General features: G+C 41.7%; 1 protein-coding gene across 1 annotated transcript in view; it reads right to left on the bottom strand.

Annotated features, from left to right (window-relative positions):
• Nucleotides 1-9,912: 9,912 nt before the first annotated feature.
• LOC104469365 (band 4.1-like protein 5) overlaps nt 9,913-24,835 on the bottom strand; it is a gene marked incomplete at its 5' end in the record, with an annotated part of 22,533 nt that continues 7,610 nt past the window's right edge. The window contains 10 exons of the mRNA XM_010083838.1: nt 9,913-9,970; nt 10,761-10,894; nt 11,293-11,334; nt 12,164-12,241; nt 13,200-13,293; nt 13,836-13,946; nt 14,564-14,625; nt 15,204-15,329; nt 20,646-20,740; nt 21,424-21,590. Coding sequence (XP_010082140.1) covers nt 9,913-9,970; nt 10,761-10,894; nt 11,293-11,334; nt 12,164-12,241; nt 13,200-13,293; nt 13,836-13,946; nt 14,564-14,625; nt 15,204-15,329; nt 20,646-20,740; nt 21,424-21,590 — 967 coding nt within the window. The remainder of the gene's footprint in view (nt 9,971-10,760; nt 10,895-11,292; nt 11,335-12,163; nt 12,242-13,199; nt 13,294-13,835; nt 13,947-14,563; nt 14,626-15,203; nt 15,330-20,645; nt 20,741-21,423; nt 21,591-24,835) is intronic.

The raw sequence follows: 24,835 nt of genomic DNA, 5'->3' as shown, positions 1-24,835 counted from the left end.
CCAAGGACCTCCTCCAGTGGTAGGTCATGCTTCAGTAGTCTTCAAAGACTCTATGCTGATTTTTGGTGGAGGGATTTCAAATTCCAGTCCTACTGATGACCTCTGGAAGTACCATTTCCATATGCAGACATGGAAGAAGCTTAGTAGTACTACTACAAAGGCAAACTTTTCTCCTAAGATGTATCACTGCATCCTAGGAATTGGTGTTGATTTCCAAACTACCTCAGATTTCACTAATACATCCCCCAGCCACTGGAAGAGTAAGCAGAAGGACCATCACCAGCTGGTGACCATCCCAAAGCACACTCGCTTTTGCAACTACTTCCGTCAACAGCCCGCATACCGACAGTTCAGCAACGAGGGAAACAATGCAATTGAAATGAAAACCTTTAGCTTCCCTCTGGAGTCAGGCGGCTTTTGTGCATTTCAGACCACTTCAGAGGCAGAACTAGACCCAAACAGAGCAACAAGCGTTTTGTCAAAGGACAAGTCTCTCCCTCTTTTTGTGTCTTCAGAAAAAGACACTTTTGCTGCTGCTCAGACTGTGGGAGAAGAGGAGGGAACAGACTGTCAGCACGTGACTGCACTGGATGAAGTCTGCAGCGATACCAATGTGCTGCTGCTCATTGGGGGCAAACCTTTGTCCAGCTTCTCCGAGATCTCATTCTGGCAAATGGAGTTTGATAGCTTGTGAAAGAATAAATTGCCACCAACGTGCCAGTAGGTGGTAAAGCAACTGCTTGCAGCTGTCTTCAGTTTCCTATCAGCACACTGGGAAAAAAAATTAAACCTTCTACTACTTGCTGTGAACAGATTTTTTACTATGTGAACAAAACCTGACGTATATTTAAGCTGCAACTTGCACATAAGTTGCAATTTCTGAGAGGAGGTTGTTGGAGTACTGCTCTTTTTGTTACTTTTTCTTCCAGTCAGTTAAAGTTCCTTTCAAACTGCAGTGGCTGATGCTGCCTTGGAAGTCAGAACTACAAGTAACCCCTTCTGGCTCGGTCATGGCCATTTCAGGTGCAAAGCTTGCTCGTTTTGCACTGGGATAATAAATAAATACCCGTAAACCTGTATTTGAGTCAAGTTTTTGCATGTTATGGTCACATTTGAGGGATCTGATTAATTTTAACAGCAACATTTTCTAGGATTTTTTAAATTTTGTTTTCTTGAGAGAGTGTTCTTTGCAAAATGTATTCGCAACATGAGATGGCCTATAACAAACTAGAAACCTAACAAATCAGCAAGTGAAATCTAGAAGATATTCAAGGATTGCATCTAACCCTGAGGACGTGAAACCAGGAGTCCCTCTTGAAAATCTTGTGCAGCATTAGACCAGAGGAAGTGCATTACACCTGGAAAAAACAAAACAGTAGCCCACTAAATGTCAGGCTTAATGACTGAGCTCAGGATCAAAACGTTTTGACTTTCTACTGGAAAAAGAAAGAAGGCGGCTTGACAGGAGTAGCACAAGTCATAGACTGTTCTGACTGGTAACTCAGATTTTAGTCACAAAGGGATTCCTGCTTTCCAGCTTCACCTCTCTGTTTTGTCAAGACACACAGCATTTGTTACACATTTCCCCTCTATACTAGTAAATCTGGAATTCACGTATGGTTTTTCTTTGTTGAAAAGAAAAAGTGCTTTTTTTTGAAATATAATATTGTCCAGTGTTTCAAGCATTTATTTCCACAGAAGTTACTAAGATACTGGCCTTCTGACTGAACTTCAGCCGTCTATAAGAAGAGATGCTGATGTTTGAAGTTAGTGGAAGGTATGATTTAATACTTCTGAATATTTGAAAAGATCACTTTTCAAAAGTTTCATAGGAAAAATTAATTTTAAGTGAGAGTACTTACAGATACTTTCATCATCTCTTCACAAGTAGCTGTCAAATGAATTCCATAGGAAGATTACAGATGAGTTTGCAAAAAGCTGCTGAAGAGTTACTTGGACCTTTCGTGACCGTTTGGAAACAGAGAGGATTGTACGCTGCCATATGAATAAAGCCTGCTGCATTTCCTATCGGTGTGTGCTCGTTTTCTGAGCCTTTCATTACTTTAAAATATGTATTTACATTTTCAAAATGAACAAAGAACTTACCTTTCTGAACAAGGAGCACGCTCCTCCCACAAGCTCCCATCATCTCATGGCATTTCAGCCAGCCTTGAGGGCTGCCCGGGCTTTGAATTTCTCCTCCAAGAACGGGGAATTGCCCAGTTAGAGGAAGTTTGTGTGGAAAGAACTTCACACAGCGACAGGGCTGAGCACCTGCAGAGCACTGCAATCTTCAATCACAATATGTTTTTCTTTTGCTGCCTGACATGTCTGTTTTGGCATTATCCAGAGAGCGCTGCTGTGACACAGACTTGTATCTAGGATTGACGAGGGAAGGAAATTTAACTGGAAAGGGCAACAATAAAACAGTGATTTTCCAAGTCACACGAAGGCAGCCTGGCAGGTACAGGTGTCCTGGGGATGCGCAAGAGCCCCAGGAAAATGCCATCCAGCCTCTGCCATTCCTTTCTTCCTCCTCCCAAACTCCCTTCCCTTTGGCAGCCCCATGAAGGGTTTAACATTTACTTGGCGCCAGCACAGGCAGGACACGAGCCAGCCCAAAGGCGATGGCTTGGCACAGGGGGAAGGAAAAAGCAGCTTGTAGAATGTGTCCATCTCCCCCGTTTCCTCCCCTCTGCCAGTGTGCCAAGTCAGGTGGCTGCCCCAGCACCTTCGGCGGAGCGCTGCCTTCTGCACCTAAGAGACTGTACGCCTCTCAAGCCTCCCCGATGCCACAGGGACGCCGCTGTTCCCCAGCCCCTGCACAGGACACAAGGTGTGCAGGAGCTGGAGGAGGGGCTTTGGCTGGAGAGAGGCGAGTTCAGGGCTCACTCACGGGAGGCTGAGCTGCAGTTAAGCCCCAATAATACTATGCAAGAGAAAAGAGCTCCAGTCCTGCAGACTCGCTGAAGCCACCAGAGGCTATTTCTCCCCTTGCTGGCCCATTCCCTGGTCTTTAAGAAACAAGGGTGAGCTCAAGCTCGAAGGGAAGGGCTTTGAGATGTAAAGTGACCGCACCCCACAGCCACTGGTGGCAGGAGTGCCTGGCACCTCGGTCCCGTCCGGGCACACATCACTCTGTTTCAGGTGCCCAAGACCCAGGCACACAGCCCTTGCTCATGCCACTGTATCCCATTGCCTGGGTCATCTTCCCTTTCCAAACTCAACCCGTGCTATCAACGACACTTAACAGGGTTCTCAGAGCACCTCCAGTGGTTTCACTCCTGTTTTCATCCAGCGCAGTCACCTTTTCCCAGAGGAAGTCTTTGTGGGTGTGCTTACAGTTCTGCTATTTCTCCATAACTGTAGCAGTTAATGAGAATTAATCCTGGGCCCAAGAGCGTGACTAAAATCTGCTGCCATCTGAAAGCCCTGCGGTGGCCTGCATGAAATAATGAGTGGAATTACTCCAGCTAATGGCAACTGTTTAGAAACAAAACACAACACCATTTTTGGCTGGGCATGGGCTGAAGGAACTGCCACTGAAGCTAGCTGCTTTAAAATGACGCTGAAACAAGTAAAGCTTGCATTTATTTTATATGTCCACAGCCTAATTCAATCCGTAGAACAGAAGCAAAAGGAATCAATGTTCTTTGTAATCTCATCTAAAACACAAGATGCACTGTTGTATCATAAATCATATATAAAAGAGAACAAATCGATCAGCCTTAACTATCTGAACTGTCTTTAATTACCACTTGGTTTCTGAACATTAAACTGCATGAATAGCAGAAGGATTTTCTTTTAAAATGTAGACCTTTGAAGAGTTTTTTTAAAAAAAAAAAACCTAAACCAAGTGTGCTTCATTGTTCTGAGTTACAAATGGATTTGAAGAACAATTCAGTGACTTTTCAGTGGGATTGTAGTTTGACCTACACAACAAATTGTGCCACAAAGGAAATTATTTTCTATGAGCTTAAGTCATTAGGATGGAATTATTTCATTCCCTTTTGAAACTTTCCCCAATTTATTAATTGTTGAGAAATTAAGATGATCGAACAGTTTGGTTGCCCTTTGCTGCCTTAAGCATTTCACCAAAGTCAGGTTTGGGAGATAAACGGTTTTGTTTAAACAATCACTAAGCACCAAAACAAAACAATCCCTTGAATACTGGAAATAAGAGGAAGATTGCTCAGCAAACCGGCTTGCACTTCTGTCTGCATGTTGTGGCATCACACTTGGAAGTTCAAACTTCCTTTCTGGGCACACACCTCAGTACTTGGATTTTCAAAACCACTGAACCCCTGACAGTCTTCCTGGAAAACCTCAGCTCTTCTGGAAAGAAGGCATTTAATTTTTCAGCATCGATCTGCAAGTTTAGATGCTGTCTTAAGTTATGCTTTAATTGACAACAAATGGAGTTTGTAACACAGCCTGCAGTTTCGACATCTCAAATCTCCAACCCAGGTATCCGTCTCTTAAATTAGAAGCTGCCAAGTGACCGTAGCATACACAGAAAAATACAGTCCTGCAGAGTTCATGTGCTGCCACAGAGGATGGGTGAGCATTCGGCAGCGGAGCACGTGTCTGTGCACCCCTCTGCCTTTGATTTCAGGGTGCAGCAGCCCACTGGCCCTCACCGCACAGCTCACACCCCCAGTCCCGGCTGACCCACCCGTCCTTCACTGCCACACCAGCGTAACACAGCGGTGCTTAAAAATGACTCTGCAAGACTTTTGCACTGATGTGGTGTATTTAAGACAAAACTACAGTATAAACATTTCAAGACTGAGTTGAGTGGACTACAAATCACAGTTTCTGGTTTCCATGTACAGTTTCAATTTCAACACAGATCTCAGTGCAGTGCCTAGAACAGTTCATACATCACTATTGTGAAACAGAAACAAGAGGGTGTCACTTTGTTTTATAAAAAAACGACAAATAAATTATTCATTGAGAGCTATTACCAAGCTTTACATATAAAAGGTAAAAATACAGTAGTTAGTGTGGCTTTAACAAAAAAAAACCAACTAAAAAAATATTCTTACATACTTCAAAAATAAGTTTGTCCAGTTATAGCTAGGGGAGTGTGTGTGTGTTTATGAAGCAGAGTGCTCAAGTCAAACAGTAAAAGGAGGTGAATTTTGCAGGAGAACCTTGTGGCTCCCTGCTGCCTAGGGTCCCACACCACTGCAGGGCGAGCACCCACTGCTCGATTCCAGCAGGTGCAACCGCACACAATGCTGAGTGACAGATCCCGGCTCTCAACAGGCCATGCGACCGCTTGGATCTTCCTCCTGAGCACTGTGACAAGCCAGTGCAGCACCTAACACTGTCCCAGGAACTTGGCATCCATCCAAGCGTGGTGGGAGGGCTCTCTATGGATGTCTACGTTGCGAACACTCAGACAAAACACACACGGGCTACACCTGCATCACTGAAAGGCCATTAGCATGGATTATGTTTATTTTTTGGTATAAAAGTTATGATTGTCCAGCTGCATTTGGAAGCTGTGATGTTACTGTGTCTAACAGCTATATAATTTTACTACAACTTTCTAGACTAACATACACTCTACGTGCCCAGATAAGAGCTTTAAATGCTAGCTGGCTGTGAAATAGAGCTGCTAACACTTAACCTGTCGAAGATTTGGGTTGTACCAGAGTGTGTTCATAATGTGAAAAATATACCCAGTGCTGTCTGTGAAGGGCATGCTGATCTCAACAGTACATCTTTGCTTCAAGAAACAAGAATAAGCAAGGTACAGACAAAGGGATAACAGGCAAGGGCTGAAAAGTTTGTAGAAGGAGACTCAAACGTAACTGGACTGTTCAGCTGAGCTCCTCTTCTAGTCCTGGAAATTTTCTTGCCAAAGATGGGTCCAAAAAATTGTACAAAACGTAGCTTTTACACTGTTGTCTCTCTTTGACAAAGTATATATGGAATTTAAGTTTGAAATTTAATAAATTCAAGCTAATTCATTAGCCATGACTGACTACCAGGTTAAGTAGTTATTTTAATTTTATGTCATATGACTTACCTAATATCAAACACTACTACCACTGAAGTAAAGAAGAGATTCCCTTAATTCAAGTGCAAGAGGGCCTGAACTCCCACATTTTAATTCCTATTGCAAAAGCTTGTAAGACCACCACAATGTACTCGGCACATGCAGACTCTCTGGTCTATTCCTGTCAGACTCAATGGGTAAGACAAACAGTTCTAAGATGCAGCATCTCCTTAAGATTAACCAGTTTGAGATATGGAGTGGTTTGGGGTTTTTTTTGTTATTATAAATGTTAAGATTTCTATAAAATCTTTTCCTCCAATTACTTACGGAGTGTGACTAGAGTACAATCGCTTTTACTTTTAGCTCCAAGCACTTAGTTTTTAGTTCAAGTTACCATTTTTTAATTATAGAGTTAAAAAAAAGCCTCTATTTCAGCATCACACGCACACACAGCAGAAGGGTCCAAGGACAGTTAATGAGGACAGGCTGGGACAGGCATTAGTAAGTCAACAGGGGATCACTTTGTTAGAAAAAAAAACCTGAATTTTTTTTTTTTTAAGCCAGGGAGCTGCCTTTTTCCAAATGACTGCAACAAAACATGCAGTTACTCACTCCTGTCAACTCCTACAGCTTTTAAGTGGTTGGCAGACCCGCCAACATCCCAACACAAGATTTACACAAAAGTTTAATTTATAAATGTCTTTAAATTAATACCAGGAAATAAACTTTTGGAGGATGATTGGACCTTACAGCCAATCAACAGTATACCAATGGTGAGAAAATCCCTTTTTCTCAGTATCACATGGGCATTAATTAATACTTTATGACATTGACCATAGGAACTCTTATACTTATCTGTGTCTGAGAGAATGCAGGTGATGAATAATGCTACGTTACCTGTTGGTCAGTCATGACAGAACACAATACCTGTAGTTTTAAAGCAAAACAGTGATGCCAAACTACAGGCTGTTCAGGCACCCAGCTGTATCTGCTCAGATCACAGAACTGTGGCGCCTCAGTCTCGCCAGGCTCTCTGTACAAACAATGATTTGGAATAGCTGAACAAGTTACATTGAATTAAATGGAGTGAATATTTTTCTCAAAGTATCAGATATCACTGGAAAGACTTGGGTTTGCAGCCCCAAATCTAATAAAAATCACAAGTCCCCAGTTTAACAGTTGAAAATTTAAAATTTTAAAATGTTCCAAGTATTAGTCATCTGAAACTTGAGGAAAGCCTTGCCCCTTTGACATTTTCCTGTGTCTGCACATGTGCGTAGATACGACATTTCCTTCCGACCACCACCACTCCGGCCGTGCCAAAATAACAGCTGGCTGCTTTGAACTATTTAGATTTAGGGGGACACACTCACCACACAGGTTATTTGCTGGATGTGATTGCTCGGGAGGATTCTAAAGATGGTATTCAACACACAATGCAATAAAACTGTAAATTTCTGTTATTCTACTTTTGGGAGGGATTGACGCTAACAGTTCACAGAGCTCCTGAACCCAATGGGAAGAGTGAAATATCAAACATGCCTTAAAGAAAATGCTTCTGCATTCTGTCTGTTTACAAAACCAACACATGTAGCTGGCGAATGCCAGCTCAGCTGCTGAGCAAACAGATCACTAGCAAGTGCCAAGTTTCCCCACACAGTCCTGGCTTTGTGCAGGAAGCAGTCTGTTGCAGCCATAGCTTCCCTTTTCCTGCAGGAACTTTGCTGGCAACTGTATCGTTAATCCAGACTAAGATATTTGAATCAGGAACCTTCTACATTTTAATATGCAGTAAGGCTCAGACTTAAACATATTAAAAAACCCCCAAACTCAACTGGAAGGAACGACAACAGAGCTGACCGGCTGGGGAACAGGAACACTCCACCTGGTCCAGAACAGCATCTCCCCTCTGGCTGGCAGTGAGGGGAGTGGGGAACCTGCCCACACAAGGCTTTAGGCGCTGGCTGGAGCAGGGACCCGAAGCACCTGCCACCAATTTTGACTCTTGGTTCTTGAAGCAAAGGCTGCAAATTATTGTCTGCAGAGTCACTCTGGTACGTCAACCCTAAGAGCTCCCCACGGTTTGTATGTTTCTCTGTTAAGGCCTCCGGGGTTTTGAGCAGTGGCAGTGGGCCATGTACATGCCACGTGGGTTCTTCCTCAACACACTCATTCAGTATCATGCAAACAGCAGCAGTAAGATCGACCTAGTCAGAAAGAAGCAGCCTAGCCCTGCACCAGCTTACTTGCACAACCCACAGTGATTTGGTCCAAATCTTTGTCTGCACCGAGAGACGTGCACGCAGCTGGTGTGCAGAAACCAAGTTGTGCATACAGGTTTCAGAACCAACTGTCACATTTAAAATTGTTTCTAAGAACCACATGTATACAAAGATTTATAAACAGCAACTCTAGGCAGAAAACATCCTCCAACCCCAGTCATGTGTACAAGCCTCTTCTTAAGAAAGACAGATCCCAGTTGTTTCATCTGTGCCTCCCTGGTAGGAGACGTGGAGTTCATCACCAGGCTTCTATACTTCTCCTGCCTCTGACTCGGCATTGACCTTTTTCACAGGCTGTATCCCACAAGGTCCATATGCTCACCTCCACGTGAGGATCCTGCTGCCCAAGACTCACATGATCTCTTCAAACTGTACATACTGCATCCTGTACTTCATCCGAGCACCAAAAGGTCTTCACCAGCTCTGTGGTGCGTGCTCTCGCAGGTGCTCCTACCTTCCTTCTATAAAGAAGTGAACTGCTTACAGGAACTTTTCGTCTTTTTTTCCTGTTTGTACCTTATTCTTCCTATTCTCTGTTTCACAGACAACTATTACATGACAGTTGGAACAGGATTCAAGGTAGTGTTAGGAACTGATGAAGTTTTACCCTCATGCTGCTAACATACCTGTTAAGTATTCCCAAAGTACAGCATCTGGAAACAACACCCAGAAACAGTATGAACAGAAACAAGAAAATTATTTTCCTTCCTAGTCCTATATGACAACATAACTAACCAATAAGCAGTTCCTGAAGTAAGCTGTACTCAAACCTTCACTGCTTCAGCATTTAAAACATTTATCTCTCTAGCCTAAAATGAATATATTTGAGTCATGCAGGAAATGAAATAATCAGTGTCAAAATGTGGGACCTCTCCTGTAGTCTGCTAATGCTATAAGCTGTTTGGCAGGTTAATTTTTCCGTTTCCAGGTTGCAATGAGCCGCTCAAATCCAGTCAGCGTAGCTGGTCACTGATGAACCAGATTTTCATTCTTTCCAGGTACAGTAACAAGAGGTGCAACGATTATTAAGGGGCTTAAGGCCAAAAAGGAGAGTATGTGTTGGTAAAACAAAGGAAGGAGAGGGACTATCACACACAAGAAAATGTCCTCGGCTGTAGGAAACCGTCATCGCTACTGTGAGACACCGTGCACCGCATGGCCACAAGGTGGCCCTACAAGTTCGCCTAATCTCTGCTCTATTCGTCTACAGAGGTCAGGGACACCCTGCGCAAACACTACAGAGCTAAACTAACATCACCGCGAACGCTTTCCTCTAACCCTTGAGAGGCAGCACAGGGTAAGAAAGACTAAACCTAGTGTGGGTGGAACACAACTAGATCCTGTTCCTCACGTTCAGAACTAGAGCTCCAGTGTGGTATCTCACTTCTCCTGAGGGAGAAGATCAAACATGCATGTGGTTTGATATCCCGGTTTAGACTGTAATTCCAGTTAGACTGCAATAAATGTAGAAGTCTCTTCCTGGATCCGAGCAAACCAGCTGGCTGCTTGACTCCCATTCAGCAAGAGTCTGATCCCAAGCAAGTCTTTTGGAAGGATCCCTTGGAGATATGTCAGAAGATTTGAGTTTTTACAAGGTGGGACGTGCAGAAACTCCTTCTTCTAGAGTTCAGTGGTGAGTAAACATTTAGTTCTCATTGTAGCATCCTCAGTGACTGGGCTAAAAGTAAAAAAATGAGGCCCTGTAAATACACTCCTCCAAAAAGATCTGCCATGACGGATTAAAAAACGTTCCAAACAGTGTTAATGGCTGTTCCCCTCATAATTTAAAGAGGCCAATGGGCAACCCACAGAAGAGCAAACTGAATTGATTTCACATAGTGCAGCAGTAGCATCATTGCCATCAACTGTAACAGGTTCACTGAAAGATCTGATCATCACTGCCATTATTGTGCCTCACCAGCACCGCAGAATAGAATAGAAAGCAGAAAAGTCTCTCCCGATTCTGTTCTCTAAATTCTGTACAGCTTGCAAATAACTGGGGGACATTTCCACCCCCCAATCCTCTGACAGATACTGAAACACTATAAAGAGATTTCTCAGAAAATGAACCTGTACCATAATTTTAGTCCAGTACTAAAAGGTGTTAGCAGATAAGGAAATAAACTGAAGTGATGTGAATTAAAAAGAATTACTCACTTGTATGGCACTTATAATGACAACAGGTTTACCTCCAGCTCCAGCTAAATTTGTATGCTTTGTTCCTGTACTTACTTTAAAAAAAGTTTTCTTACCCTTCGAACAATGTTATATAAAAATATACACTCATCAGTTGCTCTATTTAAGATTTCAAATGCTATAAAGTGAGACAGAACTGTAGTTTATAAGCACAGCAAAACAAGGCACTGTGTCTAAACGACCACTGTAACTATGTATGTGGAAGTAGTAAGAGCACATATTTCCATTCCACCCCATACAGACGTCTGAAGCGAGTGCTGAGGAGACCTTACCTTGCAAGGACTTCGGATGCCTGCTGGGATGGCGGCAGTCCAGCTGATGATAACAGTGTCTCCGTGCTGCCTTTTACTGCCTTCATAGCTAAGGCAACATCATTTCCCAAAGGCCCATTGGAAAGCAGTCCAGTCTGAATTGGAATGAAACAGAAAACTGAAATAAAAACCTGCCAGGACAAGACAAGCTGATTTTTCAATATAGTTTATTTTAATAGTAAAAACTGAGGTTCATCAAGTTCCAGAGTGGGCTTCACTAAATGTAAGTTCTTAAAGACACTTCATGGCATTTACTTGCAATGTAACGCAGCAAAAATGAAGTTTAAATATTAACAGGATATGTATTTTGTTTGATTTACTCCAGCTGAATTAGTTTGTTTTAGTTTTGGCCTGGTACAGTATTTTATGGGCTTTCAAATTATCACAAATTACTATATTTTACTATTTACTTGAGCTACTGTTTCTTAATAATGACAAAAGCTGTCTTTAAACGCTCCATCTCAAATTGTTAAGGGATGACTGGATAACTCACTGGCACTAGCCATCTCGGTGTTATTGTGGGCTGGGAAGACACCTACAAAAAGCAAACAAATGCTCATTAGAAAAGGCTGGAACTAGCCGAGAACATTCTCAAACAATATTGCCTCCCAAAACATTCCCAAATATTTGCCCATTGCTAAGACTTGAACCATGCTAGTGATTATCTACAGGTGATGTGACTTTATACCCAAAAAGGTAAATGGCACCCACAGAGCACACAGCTAATACTTGCACTCACAGAAACTCACTGGCAACAGTTTCAGCACAGCGCTCCCTCCCCCTTTTTCTGCTCAGTGGACAAAGTTAACCAAGAGGACACTTCTGCAAACAGTTTCAAGGTCCTACTCCTTCCCCTTTGCTTTGGTGCATGCAATGTAACTCCTTTTTCCCTGGCACAGTATAAGACATTTTTATCTATATAAAAAGATTGATTTGTATTAAAAGTTTATTTTTCTAGGTTTTTTTTTTAACCTCTCTGTATATATGCATGTACATATACACACACAGACACACTTATATACAATTTTTGAAGTATTGTTTACACCCAAAAGCCCAAGAAGCAGGCTGGCGCTTGCAGGTGCACTGAAAGAAGACTAAAGGCTCTTGTAGGACAGATATAAGTTAACTCTTGAATGAGATTCAGGTTGTTTCCCTCCCACTACAAAGTTGTAGGGTCTCCATCCCTACGCCAGCCACCCCACAAGGAGGGCGGCATCCATGCAGTGACCCATCCATGCAGAACCCACTTCACTCTGCTGCAGAAGATTCAAGCCTGGTGGTCAGATACTAAAGCCAGACGAGAATTTATAAGTAAAAACCATTGTATGTGTGAAGGAAGAAGTTTGGTTTTGAAATACATTTACCCGAGGCGTGGCTTCTGTAAAGTCAATTAGGTTCTCTGTCAGTGATGTTAAGGAAACGTCCTGGTCATCTGGAGTGCTCTAAGGAATAAATCAGTTTTGAATTGAATTCCCAGTAGTAAACAGATAGGTCTGCTGAATCTCTAGCAGCTTCCTGAGTAACAGACCAGTGTTGTTAATGAACACAGCCATTTATCAGACCTGTTTTCTCAAATCTTTCCATATGATCTTTATTAATAGTATTTTCATTTCACTTTTCTCATCTATGTGCTGGAAACAATGTCGTTGCCACATAAGCTGCAAAACTGCCCCATTCTCCTGTGCAAGGATGGGGTAATGTGCCACTCAACAAGAAGGTCAGCAAGGTCTGCAAGCTAAGTGTTTGAACTCAGAAGACGAAACTGATAATTATTCAGTGGGATCAACTACATAATACTGGTTTAGAGGGACAACAGCTAAAGGGCACGTTGTTTTAGTGATCCAGAATAACTCCTCAGTCTGCTGAAATAACAGCGGAGTCCAACGTTGGACTCATCTTTTCTTTTAGAGAGGGACAAAGGGAAGTTGAGCTCTGAATGCTTTGCAGCAACTGCTATGTGCATTTAATGGAGTCCAGCTAAAAATTACCTTATCATAAAGGTCACCAGAATACAACAATTAAACATTTCAATTCAAACTTTTCCCTTAGTGGTTATTTTGATAAGAATTGCCTACGTCAGAATTTAATCTCTGCAGTCTCTTCCCTGGCACATCAAATCATTGGGATATTAGGGGCTCCCCACCAGTGTGAGGAAAACGATCAACCGGCCTAGAAAATTAAGTGCCAGGCAAAGAACCTGAAAGTGCACTCAGAAATGGCCTCTGGAGAGACCTGTACAGTGTCCCTGTCTGCTCCAGAAAGCACTCTTTGGCATTCACACACGCTTAGTATTCATTGAGTTATGAGAGGCATGCAGCAAGGTCTGCTGTGCTTGCCCGGAGGCACCAGTAGCTCAGAACCTGACACACAGAAGCCTTCCAGGCTGGCAGGTGGTGATACCTTTGAAATAGCAGCCTCCTCAGCTGGAGCCAGACTAGCTGGAATCAGCAGCTCTTCGTGGTCAGAGGCAGCATTGTCCTCATTTAACGCACTACTGAAAGGAGAACACATTCTCATCAGCACACGGCCTGGATAGGATAGCGTGAAACACAGTGCTGCTTCCCTGATAGCTCAACCCGGAACACCGATGTTTGTCAGTACCTTGAAGTAAATGCCTTCCAGCTACCCTGGCAGATTGCTGATCTCTTTCATAGTTTCAGCTCCAGCTGCGTATAAACCCAACAGTATCAATGTCTTCAATCTCTAAGGAGCTTCTTCAGCCTTTGTTTCTAACTGCCTAAAGCCTTCCCTTCCATCCTTTTACCTTCCTTTTTAGAGGCAGGGGCAGCAGGACCTCCGATATTTCGGTATTTTGGTGATGAGAGAGATTTGCTTACTGCTTGCTAGGATACTCACCCTGAGGCCTGGCCTACGCTGATTAACTGTTGCAACACTAATTGAAGAAGCATTGGTTGACCTGCTCAGTTAGACCCAGCCTAACTGTCCAGCGACTATTCCTCATCTTTTCAGACCAGTTGATAATCATCTCCCCACGATTCCCTTAGCCCAGAAACACATTTCTCCTGAATCACTTACGGAATTAAGGTGTTTGAGGCAGGGATTGCTTTCAGCAGCTCTCTTGGGTCTTGAAATACTGGACTGGTTGCTGGGGGACTACTCTGTATTTTGCTTGACAGGAGAATGTTCCTGGCAGAAAACAAAAAAAACCAAAATAAAACAAAAAACAGGTACAAACTTCCAGGGAAAGCTCTTCATGAATCGTGTTACAGCACATTTTTGAGATGGCTAGATGTACATTTTATTCGATATCCCCATGTGATCTTTGAGGTCTGACACATCTTCATAAATGGTCAATAAATCACATGTTGTAACCCTTTAACTTTTCCAAGGCCTGAAATCCCGCTGGAACCAGCAATCATTTGAGACTCAGTAAGTCTCAGGAAATCAACTGTCAGTGTCAGGTTTTTGTACACAAATTTTTTTATCCACCAGGAACAGCTGCTGTAAAACAGATCCACCCCCTCTTCCCACACTGAAGTTGTTCACAGGTCAGAAATAACTATAGCGATCGAAGCTGCTGTCAGAACAATGTTTATCAAAATATGGGAGAATAAAGAGTAACTGGATTACCTTGTATATAATAAAACTTAGCAACTATAGTGCTTGCTGGTTTTCTTTTTGAAAATGCTTCACACTCAGCAGGTTAAGCTACACTATGACAACGTAAAATGCAATGAACTGGAGGTTCTCAGTGCTGTACTTGGGTAACTAGATCAGGCATTTCTTCCAAATCTATTCAGTACCTCGCAGCAGCATCCTGAATATTTGAATTCTTGACATCTGTCAGGCCATCTTCTCTTACGACCTAAGTGGAAAAAAAGAACAAAGATACAACTTTCTGATACCCGTTTCCATCTTGTGTCAGTTCTGAGATTCACAGAAGAACTGAGCGCCTCCCTCCCAGCATGAAAGCGTGCTGATCATCACCTGCTCAGGGACTTAAAACATCAATTCTATGTGAAAACTTCAGTGCAGAAATAAAAATAATTCACCAGCATAGCCAAATAAAACACTATTATCTGCTACTGAATTTACTAGAACATGCTAGAAACGTGGTCTTAGTCACAGAATCACAGAATAATTTCTTGGTTAAAAGACAACCTTTGGAGGTTATCTGGGTCAATCACCACTCAAACCAGGGCTTGTTCAGGGTCTTGTCCAGTTACACATTGAGTATCACCAAGGATGAAGATTCTCCCTTGGGCAACCACTCCAGTACTGGATCACTGTTATTGCGAAGAAAGGCTGAAAGGCCCTCTTATTCTGCCTTGGACTTTGGCTCTTGGAGCACCGTTATGTGCAAGGCACCTTCTCCAACACCAGGCAACTGAAGAAAAATAAAACATTTGAGAATGTCAATGTCCTTATCAGTTGAGTATTTACCTTGTGCCCTGCTTCTGCCTGCGCCTTCAGGATATTGCTTTTGATATCTGCTGGAAGCCAGGTTGCTGCTGTGATTGGGCTCTCAACGGCATTGTTAAGACATTTATCTGTCAACTTCATCACTTCCTAGACATGAAAAAATCTTTATTAGAAGCAGTTCCCACATGGAAAAGTCTGGGCTGAAGTTCACAAACATCTATTAAATACAAACAAGGCTCTGAGTAAGAGGAAAGTCAGCAGATTTATACTGAAATGAAAAAGCAATTTTTTCCTTTCTTTTGGAACTCAGTTGTGAAGTCACAGCAAAACATAAAGTTAAAAAAAAGCACAATGCTTAGAAGTGGAGATGTAAAGTGCTGTGCTGAAAATACAGTGTGCAAGAACTGAACAGCAGTGGACCATAAATTTGCAGATTAGTTTACTGACAGAAGATCAAAATAGCGGCCATCATATTATATAATATCAGTACAGCCTAACTATAAGTGGATAATTTACTCTCAAATGCAAGTTGGGAATATTTTTACCTTAAAATCCACTTATAAACTAGAACAACAGTTTAATGTGTTATTAGCTACCTCTCCCATAACTTATTACAGCAGAGCAAACTGGCAGCCAGACACATCATGAAGATGATTTAAAATGAGATACCTTTTCAACCACAGTATATTTCATTATGTGAATTGCATTTCTTAATTATAAAATGTTAATTAAGCATTCAACCTACTAATTGCTATTTGATTAGTGACAGAAGTTAATTAACTGAGTGGAAACTAAACCTTGTGACCTTTCTTCTGGGGGTATGACTCAGCAGGGGGAGACAGAGTCCTGCTTTCCTCACCATATGCCACCTTCCCTGGCTAAGGCCGGCTCTTTCCTGGATTTTTCAACACGCCCCGGAGCAGGCGCAATCCTGCTGCACTCCTACGTGCACGACTCCAGCAGGTCCAGAAGAAATGAAGCTCATTGCATGGACACAGGAGAGAAGTTTTAAAAAGGTGAACACTTGTCCCCCACACAGCTCTCAATCCACTTCTAGCTTTTCTTTGTTCATAGAATTTGTTCACTGGAAATACGAGTGAGAACTTCTAGGTATCTGGCCTTTAGGGAGAGCAAAAACTTCTCCTCTTCTCTTCCTCTAAGTCACTTTTTGGGGTATCCAAATAGGAACTTATAAGACTATCTAAATGAGAACTCATTTTAAAATTTTTACCCCAGTCAGCACTGAACACAGACATTTGCAAAATCTTAATGGATCACTGCCAACATAAAAAGGTATGAGGAACAACAACCAGCGTTACTAATGACTATTGCTAGCAGATACTGAGAGACGCACATTCACATAATTCATTAAGACTAACAAAACCATTCATTATTAAACATTTAAGTGTTTTTATTTTAGAGAGGCTGCTGGAATTGCCAGAATTCTGGAATTAAAACATCATTGCTGTTATTACTATTATTTGGATGGTCACAGTATCCAGCCATGATAATCCTTATCCTACACTGGACCTCACTGAACGGATGCTGTATATAAGTCTCTGCACAGAATTTCTAATGCATTACTCCAGTACCAGTGATACAGTAAATTTGATTATTTTAACAGAGCACATCAGTACACTGGTGCTTTAGGCACCATTTTGTGGTTTAACTTTCTCTCAGCTTCCTCCACCTGAACAACCAGTTTAATCCAGTCACTCTAATCTGCTAGCAATTAGATTCCCAACTTTTTAAAAGTTTAGTACTATTAAGAAGTATTTTGATGTAATCAAGTATAAGTTCTATACCACCAAGGAAATATTTCCATCAGTATTAAAGATAATTTTTTCTCAATAATTTCTATTTTGTGCTTGAAAAACGCATTGGTGTTTTACAAGTGGGTTTGTTTTTTTTTTTAATGAAAAGAGCATATAGCTAGAGGGGAAAGCATTTGGCACCTGATAACTCCTCAAGATGTCTAATTTACAAGACATTTAGTTGTTCACATAAAACAGTAAAGCTACTGGGGTTTGTCAATATTCTAGCTCCTTACAAATTTTAATTGTTTCTATGTACTAGCCAAACCACATTTGTCCTTTATTCTTCTATCAAATATAGAGCTAGGTAGCAATGTAAAAAAGGACAAAAAGATTAAAGGCAGCAGCAGGACACGTGATCCCAAACCTTTCTGCTTTTGAGCAGTGTTCACGGTGCCACTGAAAATAACTCTGTGCAGAGAGATTGAGTCTAATACAAACACATTTTGGAGCAACCTCCACGTGTTTACAGATCACAATGAATTCAGAAAAAGAAAACCCTCATGTCCTTGCATTTCTGACTCTGGAGCAGACTCCTAACTTAGGCAAACAGGGTGAACTTTTTATTGTTCATTTCACTTCAGAAGCTGATGAAAGCGGAGTGTCGGTGTATTTAAGATCTATTTGCTCTCTTTTGTCAGATCTGGTCACTGCGCTAGTGAAAGCTGGGAAAGGACAAAATCGCATTCTTCCATCCCAGCAGATTTTGGCAGGGAGCAGCTGTGAAGAATGAAGCCATTCATTCCCCCCTTCCCATTTGTCATTCTAGAAAGACTTCTCTTTTTCTCTAAAAGAACACAGTTAGCTAGATAAATATTTCCCTATCAAAGAAATCAATCAAGATTGATTGATTGATTGGAAGTATAGAATTATGTAAAGATGATGCTGGCTGGCCATCTCTGACCCCTGATGGAAAACAGTTAAAGATTTTTAATTAACAAAGCTGAAGTAAGCAGCTCACTGGCATTTGACAGTGTCACTTAGGAAGTTCAGGATGCAGCTCTGCCTTCATAAGCAGAAAGCTAATGCTTCCCCCCCTTATGCATTTTACCAAACCTTTTATGTGCTGTAGCTGTAAAATTTAAGGAAGATGAGACATGTTAGAATTGGTACTCAAATACTTAGAGAGAACACTGTTAACACTGCGTTCACCTGAAGTAACAGCATGTTCCAGGATCTAAGCTCACTGCAAGGTTTTAGTGGATATATTGTAGTCCCATTCAATTTAGTGAGAAGAAGATGCCATGAACACCTCTTTTATGAGTAGATTAAGGGCAGAACTAGGTGCAGGAGGAGAGTCAACAGGCACATTTTGAAACCAATGCCGTAAGTGGAAATTTATATTTTTTCTAAAGCAGCCTTCAAAAGCAGGAAACAAAGTGTTTTTAATATTTATTCTTAGGTCCCTCTTTTCAGGACTCATTTCCAAAACCATTAATCTCATCTCTAATCACAACTGGGGGTGCTCATGTGGTGTTACTGTAACCTATAAACTCTGTATGCTTCAAATGGCAAAGACATAAAGTATACACAGACAGTCTCTAATCTTTGTCTACATTTTTAAACAAACACTCTCAGGTGATCTCTTGGTAAGCTACATCATAGGCTGAAAAGGTTTATTCAATCTTCTCTACCCAAGGAAAACCACTGATGATCTACCCTTACGTATTCATAACACAATTTGCACTTCCTTCTTGAGTGCTGAAATCTCTTTTACCCAAAGAAAGAATCATATTGGCACACTGTCGATCCAAACATCACCTGTTTCTCAGTTATGCAAATGTTCTTGCTCTCTGATCAGGTAACTATCACCCCAGTATCTGTAACCTCTAATATCCAAAGTTATTCAGCACCTCACACAACAGCAGCTGGATCACTGTGACTGTACTGTATTGGCAGCTGTTTGTTAGATTAGCTCGTTACCGGAATCTTATCTTGCTTACTATCTATCAGCCATGATTTAAAAACCACTAAGGCGCTTTTGCTCTGTTGTCTCCACTTAACCAATTAAATGTTTTTTCCCTCTCTATCTGAACAAGAACAAAGCTCAACAGGCAAAAATATTCTGAAATAAACTGTGTTCATTTGCTTTAGTTTATGCAGAGGCAGTGCTTCAGCACATCAGGACCTATAGGCTACAGAATAATCTTCTTAGAGACTTGGTAATCTTTGTAATGCACTCACCAAGCAGAAAGGGGCACAAGGCATCCAGGAGAACAGACCTTAAAGGAGACATGAGCAAAACAGCCTGCAGCACCAAGCATACCACAGCAGTAGCCTCCTCTCACATGGAGGGGTAGAAGGAATGCTCAGGAACGGGCTTAGTTCAAACACATACTGCTTGGACAACACACCTCTCTTGGCACCTGGTTCATTCTACTGTCAAGGGAGCAAGAAAAATCATAGTTGCTTCACCGAAAGTTAGACAAATCCTCAGGCCTCCCTGCAAGGGAGGGTAGTACAGAGATAAGACTGCCAGGTGTTTCATTCTCTGCTTGTTCAAAATGCAAACAAGCACCTAAAGCTTTAACACAGGGAAAGCACAGTAAGTTTTTTGAGGGTTTTTTCAGTTTTGTGTTTTTTGTTTGTTTTAAACTTTCTAAACATATGATTTATTTATGGGCAAACCTGGAGGGAAATATAAATCCCAATTTTTTAAAAACTCATTAAAAAAAATAATCGCCTGCATGGGTGTAATTGCCTGATAACCGGTGAATCTATGAAAGCTCACTGCTGTTGCAAGGGAGGATCCTGTCCTCTCCACCCCTTTTAGGAAGACTACTTATTTTCACTATGGCTCTGGCATTTCTTTGACCCCCTCCACGAACCTATTTAACTCACTATTTAACAACTTAAAAACAAAACAAAACCCCAAAAAACCAACACCTTAAAAAAAGTTCAAAACAAAAAAGGCAAAAACTTTTTTGCCATTTTGTAGGCTACAATGGTTCACTGAAACATTCAATGATTCCTGGAGGCGACAGAGGAGAAAAGGAAGAGCAGGGAGAAGTGAGGGAGAAGACAGCCCTTGCCCTGTTCGGAGCACTGAACCTCATACTTTGGTTCAGCTGCCCATGGAAACGCACCCTGATTTGCACAAAAGGATTTATGAGAGCACTAAATCAAACCACATTGCTCCTCTCGATGTAAACACACAGTGTTAGTGCTCAGAGAGCAGGTGCAAACTGGTTACTTAACAGGAAGGATGGATCACTGGCAAACTTGTCTCTAAACAAAACATGAAAACAATGTTCTGGGAGGGTTACCAAAGGCAACTGAAAAACACCAGGAAGGCAGCTCAGCCCCTCAAAAAAGAGGGTGAACTATACAACACCATACAGTTAGTAACTTATGCATAAAGACAACTGAGGGACATTTCAAGCATTTGTGTCTTTTACTTCCACTGATTTTAGAACATTTCGTGAGGCTGCAGTCTGCATACGCGCACATGCACCTCTGCCCCCGTCTTCAACTCACTCCCCTGTCACACACAGGTTTATATATAACAAAGCATTTGCATTTCCTTCCTTCAATATTACTCACTCATATTCTTAAAAATCTTCCAAACGGACCAAGGTAAGCAGAAAGCTTTTCAGAATGATCTGAACACCACTCAGCCACTCTGCCCAGAGGAATTAAGTCCAAGTACCTGTATGTTTATGTTTACGTTGGGACGCTCAGTTGGCACTGGGTTGCCGTGCCCGGTCTCCAGCTGTTTGAGTTTTAGGAATGTGTCTTCAAATGCTGAAAAAGACAGAAAAGATATCATCTTGCTAATGTCACAGAGGAGTTATTTGACTTGTAACTTGCATTCTTCCTGAATGCTAATTTCAAGGTTTTCAAAGTTCTAGGAAAAAAAAAAAAAGCACAGGGATTGGGGGAAGCTACTTGCTCAACCTTCTGTGCAGCTTTCATGCCTACAGACTGTATACTCGCAGCAAGAGTTAATTGCTCATAGCTGCACTTCACTGTATCTGTGGCTAAAGTAAGATCCCACAAAGAACTGTGACTTTTCCCTTGTACCTTTGTCCTTAGAAATAAGCTGTTTCAGGCAGAAACAGGGAGAGCTCACTGACTTTGTTGTCCCATGACTTAAAGTCATGATGATGTCTTATACAGTTTTTTAAAAAAATGTAGCAAATTACTGTAATAGAGTAAAATCAGAAAAAGGCAGCTATGGAAAACAGTGTTAAGGATATTTCAGTAGATAGACTGACAGCAATATTAGAAATCTCACAGAGGAAAAGACTGTGAAACAGGCTCTCCTTGAAAACAGTCTGTTAACATTCTGGTGCAGGACTTAATCTGAACTCCTAAATGCACTGTCATTGTGATGGGTTTGCCCTTGGCTGGGGGGCCAAACCACACACCCACTCACCCAATTCCCCAATTTCCAATAATAAGGAAAAATCTGTAAATTTGCTTACGATCAGAATCTGCTTTTTCAGCAGCAGTTTCCTTTGTGCCAGGATGAGGACAACTAACAGCGTCTTCTGAATCTCCTGTTGCCAAGCCAACAACCGGACGGCCTACAGCATCATCAACACAAGTTTCTGGCAACTCCGTGCTGTCTAGCAAATCAACAAGAGGTACGCTGCAAAGGCAGAAAGATGGGCAAAAAGATGCAGAATCATGTTACCACTCTTTCTGTAGCAAGAAAAAGCTTTAATGTATGCAATCTCTTCTTTTTTTTTTAAGCTGTTTTCTGTCAACCAGACACATTCTGTAAAAACATTTTCAGGTAATTAACAGACATTCACTTTCAGTGAGTTAAAAAAAAAAAAAAATAATATTTCATGTCTGTAGAAGAACTGACTTCATAACAGAACAGGTTCACGTTGCCTGCTGCTTCATCACATAGGAGTCGGAAAAGAGAGAAGGAGGGAAGTTTTTATCCATTAAATACACTTTTTGGAACAAACATCTGAAATTTTTTTCTAACAAAAAGGTACACTTCAGGAAAAAGAAAAGTTAGGGGGAGGGAAGTCGATACTCTTCACAAAACGCTATTTGTACAGCACTTCACCAAACACTTCTATGCAGAACAGATGGCAGAAGGGTGCACTGTAAAGGTCTGCACTGACACTTACAGTTAGGCATACCTATAACTAGTTTCAGTTTTATTAACTCGGGCAGAGACAAGAATGAAACCTTAGCAGCCACAATATTTTAAGTGAACTACAGCGTGTACTCTGTACCCTGTTAGGATCACTTGTTTCACCTCCTTTGCTTTCTAATAGAAATGTCTCATTTTTATTTTGTCCTCCCATCTGTACTTAGAGTGAAAATAGAAAACCAATTACAAAACCAAAAGTAGTATCAGCGGGAAGTCTACCATGCAGGCTTCACAAATGGCCAGACTGCAGAAGTAAAAAGCACAAGATAGTATTTTAATTACTGCACAGAATTTCTGACCTTTCTTACAAAACACTGATGAACTGTCATGCAAAACGTAAGGGAAACAGTAAAAGGTTTCCCACGAAAAGCAGGACTTCTGCAGCGCTAAGTGTGAAGTACTCCAGAAAGCAATGGGTGTCAGCTTTCCACATACCTGTATTTACCCACATACAAAGGGATACTTGAACTCTGCATAGTACTCAGAACCAAGCCTTACGTCAAGAATTGCTTCTACCAGCATATTTTAAGAAACATTCTGAAAGAGAAGCTGATAAATGATACCACAAACCATACCAATTATTATGAATATAGGAATAATCAAAGCGTTTTAGTGCATTGAAGTGTTTGTCAGCCCACTAATAAATCATAAAGAGGTTGCTGCTTGCTCAGGGGACTCCCACAGTTAAGGGAGTTAGCAACTGCATCATTTCTTTTTGCCCGACAAATATGTTCATATTAGTATGCACCATAAAATATACAATACATAATGTGACTCAAATCTGTCAGTTACAGAGGGTGTGATTTTTTTTGTTTTTAACTTCCCACTGAAAAGCAAAAGAAGATTAATACTTCATTCATATCAGCCTGTGGAATACAATGTGCAAAATCTGAGCCTGTCGGCTGCAAAAGAGAATTCTTTTGCAAGTAATCTGATTTGAAACAGCACAGAGCACCATGCAAGCTAGTTTACTCTTTCAAACTGATAGTGATACAGAATAGTTTCTCTCGCTGTCTCTGCAAGATAGTACAATAGTATGAAATTCCTTGTTAACTGCTTTCATTTTGGGGCATTCAGTGTTGTGCCTGAAGGTAAACTTAAGTCAGTCACCTTTTCAGATACTTTTTTTTCCTAAACAAGAATGCAAAATATTCAGAAAAAAAAAAAAACACATTTCATTTTCCTTTTAAAGTGAGGAATACAAAAGAAGAATTCCTGGGGATGTGTGATCTTCCAAATGGAGATTGTCCATGTGCATTCAGTTTCTAATCAAGAAGGCTGAGTCCCACATCCCAAGACTTCTGCTGCCTCCCATTTGTTTGAAGATAATTCCAAATAGCGACATAGCATAATATACACAAGCCCACAAGCACAGGAAAGGAAACACCCTTAGAAAAAGGTGCTGGCTGCAGAAGTTTTGTGGATATTAAGCAAAGATCTGTCACCACCACACAATTTAGAAAGCAATCCATGTGTTTCCTCAATGCTATTCCCAGTTAGAAAGCAATCCATGTGTTTCCTCAATGGTACTCCCAAAGCACATGACCTGTCCCTGTAAAAATGCAGCGCGGTGTTGCCATCATTGCGTGCTAGTGTGGTACAATCTCTCCATCTACTATTCAGAGCTGCCACTTACCCTAGTGGAAACCAGGATTCTCCCAAAGTCAATACAGTTACACTAAAATAAACCCAACAGAGCAAAATCAATCCTGAGGATGTATGCAAGATTCAAAGCCACAAGACAAAGCCATGCAACATATCCTGTACTAAAACAAACCAATTCTACAGGTAGATGGATTTCAGGCAACCACAGTTGCTTCCTGTGTCCTGAACTTGAACTGATTTTTCCATCATGCAAAAAGTCTAGTATGAAAACTTCAACTGCAGCTTTAATTACTGAAGCTGCACTAATCCCAGGGCAGCCCGTAACAGCCAGCACACTGCAGGCAGCTGGGACACTCAGCCCTCTACTCCTCGCTGGTGGGACACCCCTGGAGCGCTGTGCCCAGCTCTGGGCTCCCTGGGGCCAGAGAGATGTGGACATGCTGGAGGGAGTGCAGCAAAGGGCCACAAAGATGATAAAGGGTCTGAAGCAGCTGGCCTAGGAGGAGAGGCTGAGAGAGCTGGGACTATTCAGCCTGGAGAAGAGAAAGCTCAAAAAGGTCTTATTAATGTGTATAAAACTTGATGAGGGGGAGAAAGACAACAGCCAGACTCTGCTCAAGGGAGCCCAGAGACAGGACAAGAGGCAATGGGCACAAACTGAAATACAGAAGATTCCACTTAAACACAAGAAAAAAATATTTTTCTTTTGCTATGAGGTTGGTCAAACACCAGAACAGGTTGCTCAGAGAGGGCGTGAGGTCTCCCATCCTTCAAGATACTCAAAACCTGGCTGGGCACAGTGCTGAGCAACCCGCTCTAGTCGACCCTGCCTTGAGCATGGGGGTGGACTACATGATATCCAAAGGCATCTTCCAACCTCAACTATTCTTTAATTCTATAATAGCTACACAAAACTTCTCTGACACCCGAGGAGTCAGCCACTACCTTCAGCCATCTGACCACACATAAGCAGATCTAAACCTGCAACTCTGCAATAAAACAGTGACTTGTTATTGCAACAATGTTCTTGCATTTTAAATACAAAACTATCCCAAGTTCCTCCACTCAGATCAGTGGCTTTTCCTCCCCCCGTGTACTGGGTCTGGCTCAGGGGGAGA

The sequence above is a fragment of the Pterocles gutturalis genome, unplaced genomic scaffold (assembly GCF_000699245.1).
Source record: "Pterocles gutturalis isolate BGI_N339 unplaced genomic scaffold, ASM69924v1 scaffold11635, whole genome shotgun sequence".
NCBI lineage: Eukaryota > Metazoa > Chordata > Aves > Pterocliformes > Pteroclidae > Pterocles > Pterocles gutturalis.
Note: the sequence above shows the minus strand (reverse complement) of the source record. Positions and strands in the feature narration are given on the sequence as shown.